General features: G+C 29.4%; 1 protein-coding gene across 1 annotated transcript; it reads left to right on the top strand.

Moving 5' to 3' along the window:
* The first annotated feature begins 1,056 nt into the window (after positions 1-1,056).
* LOC114163410 (protein RADIALIS-like 2) lies at positions 1,057-2,003 on the top strand. Its single transcript, XM_028047730.1, has 2 exons — positions 1,057-1,405; positions 1,708-2,003. Exons 1-2 carry the CDS (start codon positions 1,149-1,151, stop codon positions 1,730-1,732), a joined length of 282 nt encoding a protein of 93 aa, XP_027903531.1. The 5' UTR covers positions 1,057-1,148; the 3' UTR covers positions 1,733-2,003.
* The last annotated feature ends 5,626 nt before the right edge of the window (positions 2,004-7,629 follow it).

Here is a 7,629-nt window from a genome sequence, read left to right as displayed (position 1 = left end):
AACTGAAATGAAGCAAAATCTTGGTCATAAACCATGATTCAAGTAAAGAAAAAGAGGGACCCCAACAGCTAAAAAGAGTGAGTCACAACCTTTCCTCGGAGTTAAAAAAAAGAAGGAAAAACAGCAATAATTGTAGAACACAAGTGGCCAAGCAGGAGTGTTGGAATGTTGTTGAGGACAAAGTACAGATACAAGATCACCACCAAGAAACATGAAAACACAAGAGCTTTTCATATGTAATCGAACTGTTGTGAACAAGATATTGTGGTTGTTTTGTTTGTGGCATGCGTGGAAGGTTTTACACCGATTAATTATCATGCACACAGACTTACATAGTCCTCACATACTCACATGCAAGCCGTTGGATAAGACTTGGCCCTACTTTAACTTTTTTTCAAGCGGTCCAAATTATGCACATATCTCACATAGTTTGTTTCCCTTTTGTACCCGCTTTGGATTCAGTGGATTTGAGCCTGGACCCACTCAAGACCCTGCAAGTAAGAGAATAAAATAAAGATAGCCATTAGCTGACCTATCAGATAGAGTGTTCTTCTGCATACGTTCTTATGTTTTCAACCACAACCAAAATTTGTTGTCTAAAACAAGCACCTTCATTGTGTATCTCTCTCTCTGCTAAACTCTTCATATCTGCCACAAATCAGTTTTCTTAGGCTGTCAAATGAACATGCTTAATTACAATATTTTGGACTAATTTGTAATAAAGTTTCAGGAATATATAAATTTTTATAATATGTATTTCTTCTCTAAAGGATGTGAAGAGTAAGAAGAAAACAGAAAAAAAAAATGATGTTATAAAAGCTCTTGGCTAGTCTTATCAATACATCCACTGGTTTTTACTGTGTGAAGATACTGATTCTCCAACATCGCTGCTGCCCAATTTCTTGGGCCTGCTCAATTCCATGGTTCCTAAGAAGACAAATCATAATAATTCCATTTCATTTCGGCAAGATTTTGATGCCAACTGGCACTACCCCACTTAATACCTTCCGTTTGTGCTTATATAAGGAACACACATTGCTACCTCTCAACATATCAGCTCTTCCTTGAGTCTGATCATTACACACTCTTCATCTTTGTTACCAACTCATCCTCTTACATCTTCATTTCTTTTCCTACCCGAAAGAAAAATGGCATCGAGTTCAATGTCAGCCTCTGGCTCGTGGAGTGTGAAGGACAACAAGGCCTTCGAGAAGGCTCTAGCTGTTTACGACAAGGACACCCCTGACCGTTGGTACAATGTTGCCCATGCTGTTGGTGGCAAAACTCCAGAGGAAGTGAAGAGACACTACGAACTCCTTGTCCAGGATGTTAAACATATTGAGTCTGGACGAGTGCCATTCCCGAATTACAAGAAAACTTCAGCCTCTGACCAGGAGGAGAAAAGGTACCATTCCCTTTCATTATAAATACTTTATTTACTGTGAGATTAGTACATGATCTAATAAATCAAGAAAAAACTTGTTTTACTTATCAGTTACACAATCAAATTATCACGAGGGAGACGAGTATATCTGACACAAGAAAAACTCGTGAGAGAAAGAAAAGAAACAACTCATCTAAGAGGGCAAAGAATAATCTTTCGATCAAGAAAGAAGAAGTTTATATGCAATAGTTATAAAATGATACCCACCAGCCAACAACTTTTTAGATCTTCCTGGCTCTAATATTTTATTTTCCTTTTGTCAGGCTGAGGAATTTGAACCTCCAGTGACCCCAAACTACCATCGACAACCACAACAACAACAACAAATTGATTTTCTAATTTTCATCAACCAACATCTTCAGTTTCCAGCATCCCTGGTAGTACTACGTGGTGCTATGTCACACATAATTGCTAGTGCAATGGCATTTTTAGGCTATTTTGGTCATAAGAATCATATGTCCCGTGATTCCATCTTGTATTTTCTTGTCGTTGAAGCTGCCTCTAAAAGAGTCAGCGACTGTTTCAGTTCCTAGTCCTAAATAAATTTATAATTTCATTATGTGTTTAATTACCATAACGTACGTCGGTTACCTTGTTCTTCAATAACAGAGAAAATAGTTTCCCATGAACGATGAAGAAACAATAAATGCCGAATAAATAATTATCAAGAAAATAGGCACATTAAACTTTTTACTAGCAGGATCTTTGCAATCTTGATTCTTCCATAATAGGAACATTATAGCTGGAATTACTCATACATGAACTCTATGAAACCATTGCACTTAACACTCAAATGAAAAGAAGCGGGAAAAGTTGTTTTGAAGGTTTAATACAGACCTAGTTAAGGTTTAAACTCTCTGAACAAAAACATGATTAGTAAGGACAGTGTGTCGTTGTTTTAAGTTTATTTCTTTGTAAGAAGTGAAGTAACTTAAGACAATGGTTTTATAGTAAGTACTGTAGGAAGTTTCTTCATCCTGTAGAACACAATCATTGCTTGAAGAAGCTTTCTAACAGTGGACAAAAGATGGGATATTGAAAAGAAAAAAATATTTCCTCAAAGTCAATTAATAAATAAATAATATAAATTACAAGTACATTAAACTTAAAAAACCCGTGTTTCATTAACGTAAATTATTGTCTATTTTAAAAAACACAACCTTCGCTTCTCTTTTTCCTCTCTATTGTTGCATGTCTCATTCAGGGGGGAAAATAATTTTATATTTGGAACCCATAACTTCATTTCCTTCTTATTTTGTCTCGCGACTAAGCAGTTGAATTTGGTATTTTCTACCTATCTAATAATCATTTTAACAATGCCAAAAATATGAAGAAGAAAAGAAGAAGAAAAAGGTTTCATTGTATGATCAGAAGAATCACATTTCATGCTAATATTTTTCTTTATTATTGGAATAGCTGTATAGTCGTGTACCCTCTATTATGTATTTCACTACTCATAGATGTTGTAAAATCGTTCACGTGAATATACAGTTATGTTGATGAAAGATTTCAGTTGTTTGTAGTAATAAAATACATTTTTTTGTTCCGTAGATTAAGGCTTACGCATAAGCAGAGACCAAATCACGAAAGTTGTAATTATAGTAACTATGATCCTGTTGGAGAGTTTAAAGCGAAGTAAGGAAATTGAAGTCCATTATAGACATAGCCATAGGTTAGTTCAACAACCTTTGCCTTAGAACTCTATAATACTAATGGTCTCCTTAATTGGGAACACTTATTTTCTTTTTAAAAGTTATCGCAATTGCAAAAAACTATGTTTGTTTTGTTTTTTTGTCAATAGTTGTAGGGAGATGGGGAACGAGCAAGGGTACCCAATGGAAAATAGAATGCCTCTTCGTTCTTGTGGGGTAATGTGATGTAAATGATTTTACCATTTTTCCTCAATATCGAGAGAACGCTAAAATGCTTTAAGCAAGAAAAATATAGGTAACCTAACATATAGGTTGGTTAATTGGAGGGCAAAGGTGTGAGGTTCAAAATTAAAGAACCAAATTTACTAGTAATTGTTAGAAGTATCTTTTAAGTTTAACTTAATCTCACAAAAATCAGCTTATAAGGTAAGAATTGCACTCACTTATATATTATGAATTGATCTTATTTCTAATCGATGTGGAACTTTCGAGAATAATTAAAAAATATTAAGGGAAAGAAAACTCATCCTTGTAGAAAATCGTGATAGAAGTGAAGAATGTGGAGTGTAAGATGGGATTATAGATGGATTTATGTTTGGTAGTAGATTGTGTTAAATGATACAGAAGTGCATAACGAAGAAGCTCATCATTCTGCATAGATTTGAACATTGCCTATCAAGATTTGTTGTAATTGTAAGAGTATGCTTGAATTGTGTAAAATTGAACTTAGTATAAGAGTTATTTTAACATTTAATTGAATTATATAAATGTTTAAATAAACTTAACTGTATTATGATTACAGTGATTCGAATTAAATTGATTAATTTAATACATTGGTTTAGATACCTGAAAAATCCCTTTTTTTTAAATATATTTTCAAATACCATGAGTCATATTTTTTTTTTTTGAAGTTTAAATTAGTCATTTATGAACAAATTAATTTTAAAAGACTAAAGTTTAACAATTAAATTCAGTTTTCTTTCAATGCTTTAGTTTTTTTTTTTTCTTACAGTCAGCGGAAGTTTGGTGTGTTGACAAGTTGAACACTAAAGTAGAGATATTAAAATGGGTTCACCACAGGTTCGAGTCGGGTTGAATCGAGAAAATATTAACTTTTTCAAGAGTGGGTTGAACTTAACCCGACTTATTTAATTTACCAACATTTTTTCACAATTTTTTTTTTATTTTCTTTAAATTTTTATTTTATCTTTTTAATAATTATTTACTACTATTGTATATGTTCACAATTTCATATTTTTAAATGCTAGAATGTTGCTTAATTATATTTTAATAGTTTGAATGTTTAATTAATTTGATCGTCAAGTTATATATGTTGATACTTTAATCTTTAACTATAATATTCATAGTAAATTACTCAAGTAACTGTCTTATAAACAATTTTTTCTAAATTAATATGAAAAAAATGTATAATTTTTTTATTTATATTTTGTTGAATAGCATGACAGAAAATTTGTAATATTAGTCATGCTTTCTTAGACTATATGGATACTTTCTTGAAAATAATTCTTCATATATTGATGGTGAGCGTGATCAAAACATTGGCTATTGATTTTATTATGATTGTCATCTTATGGGTTACTTAAAAATTTATTTAAATATTTGAATACTAAAAAATAAATAAATAAATATTTTTTTTAGGTGAATTGGTGAGCCAACCCACTTAACCCACAAACTCGTTGTGGGTTGAGCCGGGTTACAAAATTTCTGGTTCATCATAAAGTGAGCCGGATTGGGTTCACTCATTTTCAATCCATCTCGTGGTGAGTCAATCCGTGTGAGCCGGATTGACTCACTTTGACATCTCTACACCAACGTTAAGGGATTGCGCTAGAAAAAAAAAATAATACTATAATAGAAGTAAAAATAATTATTACTGATTTGTTACTGGTTTTTCTATTTACATAAAACTTATCAAAGTAATAATTGATCGATTGCACATTTTATTTTAGTTAATTTATTTTTAAGTGTCTCTATATATGTTTAAATATTCATAGATTTGTATTAAACCGAACCATTTATATGATACGTTGAATTAGGTTTCCAAGGTAATATGAATACACATCTTTCATTCACACATAATATATATATATATATATATATATATATATATATATATATCAAAAATTATATTATGATTCTCATTATTTGATTATCATGTTTTTCTCTTTAACGTGATTTAGTGTGGATTATTAATTCTTGCAAAAAAAAAATATAGTGGTACATTAACTGATGATTCACAATAAACTACGTTAGAAAATATAAGATGAGAGTTAAAAATAAAAATTATAATATCATTGTCATATATATATATATATATATATATATATATATATATATATAAATAAGATGATAGTTATTAACCAAATATCCAAAGTGACATATTTTATCGAAGACATTGTAGATCGAATTGCTTGAATTAGTAGAGATTGAGTTTGTAAGGGTGAAATTTGGTCACAAAGTCTTTAGAAAATGTAAGAGAAAGGTAAGTTGCTAGCTTATAGTAGGAAAAATAAGACGTATATGTTGAGAGTTAGGGCTCACGTAGAAAAATAAGTATTTTAAAGTCATTCCCATGAAAGGGGTTACGAGGCTTGATATTTCAATATGCTTGTTCATGTGAGATTCTACAAGAGTTTGAGTAAAAACATATCAATTGGATCTTGTAGTGGAGTTTGGATTCATTCATCCAATTTTTCATGTGTTTTTGTTATGAAAGTATGAATCAGCCCCTTTCATGTTACCACAGTACAATCAATTCACATTCAGGCACCTAAAAATAATTAGTATTTAATACTTATGGGGGGTTAATATGATTTATTTCAAAACCTCTATAAAATAATCCACGTTTATTTCAAATCTTAATAAAAAAATATAATTAAATAATTTTTAATTATTTTTATAAACAAATAATTAAAAAATATATAATTTAATTTTTTTAATCATTCTTTCCCTCCTATGTTTTCATGTTTCCCTCATCTTCCTTCCTTTAATCCTAATTCCTCGATTGCATTCACTCTCTTCACACACCTCCAATCCTAATTTCATGCTCACTGCATATCTCACGGCACTGCACTTTACCTCACTTAGACCCAAAGTTCATACCTCAATTCATTGCAACGCCAGAACCTACTCCCTTGCTCGTGACCGTGCACCCTTAGAGATTGGGGAAGAAAAAAGAACCAGGTTTTATTTTCTTTTGTTCTTACGGACGCAATATATTCTACAAAGACTTTTACTCTTCAACCCACTCTTCTCTCTTCAAGCCAAAATGTTCCTAAATTTGTATATCAGAAGGGTGTGCGTTTCGAATCAAGATGGCTGTGTCGCAAAAGACACCCATTCAAGTTAGGGGTACGTGTCAAGAGTAATCAATATTATAATAATGAAAGTAAATAATTTGTCGTGTGCACTATGCTATTTTACTATATTTATAAGTTTTTACCTAGATGGACTTAGTCCATATAAATAATAACCTTGATTAATTTGCTATTAATATGTTTTAGTTGTTACTTTTAATAACAATTTACTATTATTATTATGTCTTCGTCTCCGAGGAGTAACAGTAGACTAAAATGATCTTTGGTGTACACACTAATCTTGTAATCACCATTTCTTTCATATTATCATTCTCCTTCACATTTATTACTCTATTAAATAGTAAGAAAAGAAAATATTATTAAAATTACTACATTACACATATCGAGTGTCACAAAAATTAATTTTTTTTCATTTTAAAACTTAGTACAAAAGGATTCGGATTCAAATTCTACAAAAGTCAATTTAATTTAATTTTTTCATTTATTTATGATTTCAACTATAATATTAATTATAATATTAATACTATTATTATAAATATTATTAGTTATAATAGTAGTAAAATTATAAGCAATGTCAGTATTATTACAATAATAATAAGTAATATTATTATTTGTAATATTTAAAATTATTAATATTATTATTATTATAAATATTAGTAGTAGTAATAGTAGTAAAATTATAAGCAATATTATTATTATCCATACCCGATCCGTTATTATCCCTAACTCTAACTATAATTATAATTATTATTATTATAATAATAATAATTATTATTACTATTATTATTAACTATTATTATTATCAAATATAATTATTATTATTATCATTATTATTATCAACTATAATAATTATTATCATTATTATTAACATAATTATTTCTATTATTATATTATTATTATTATTACTACTATTATTATTATTAACAAGAACTATAATTACAATAATAGTTATTATTATTATTATTATTGTTGTTGTTTTTATTATTATGGTCACATTTTACACTTACTTGCTATGTATAGTGACAGATCTTGATCAAAATTTATGGGGGAGCTAAAATAATATACTTAAATTTTGTATATTTAACATTATTATCACTAATTCAATAAAAATGAATACATAATTTAGTTAATAATAATGATAATAATACTTATAGTTATAACTATAAAAGAAACTACACATATTTAAAGGATTGTC

This window comes from Vigna unguiculata, chromosome 1, assembly GCF_004118075.2.
Source record: "Vigna unguiculata cultivar IT97K-499-35 chromosome 1, ASM411807v1, whole genome shotgun sequence".
Taxonomy (NCBI): Eukaryota; Viridiplantae; Streptophyta; class Magnoliopsida; order Fabales; family Fabaceae; genus Vigna; species Vigna unguiculata.
The sequence above is the reverse complement of the archived record's forward strand: the minus strand, read 5'-3'. Positions and strand labels throughout refer to the sequence as shown.

Bases quoted from the DNA above. Each gene is read 5' to 3' on its own strand.
- LOC114163410 (XM_028047730.1), top strand. From the start codon at position 1,149: ATGGCATCGAGTTCAATGTCAGCCTCTGGCTCGTGGAGTGTGAAGGAC. The intron at 1,406-1,707 runs GTACCATTCCCT...TCCTTTTGTCAG, and splicing joins TCTGACCAGGAGGAGAAAAG to GCTGAGGAATTTGAACCTCC.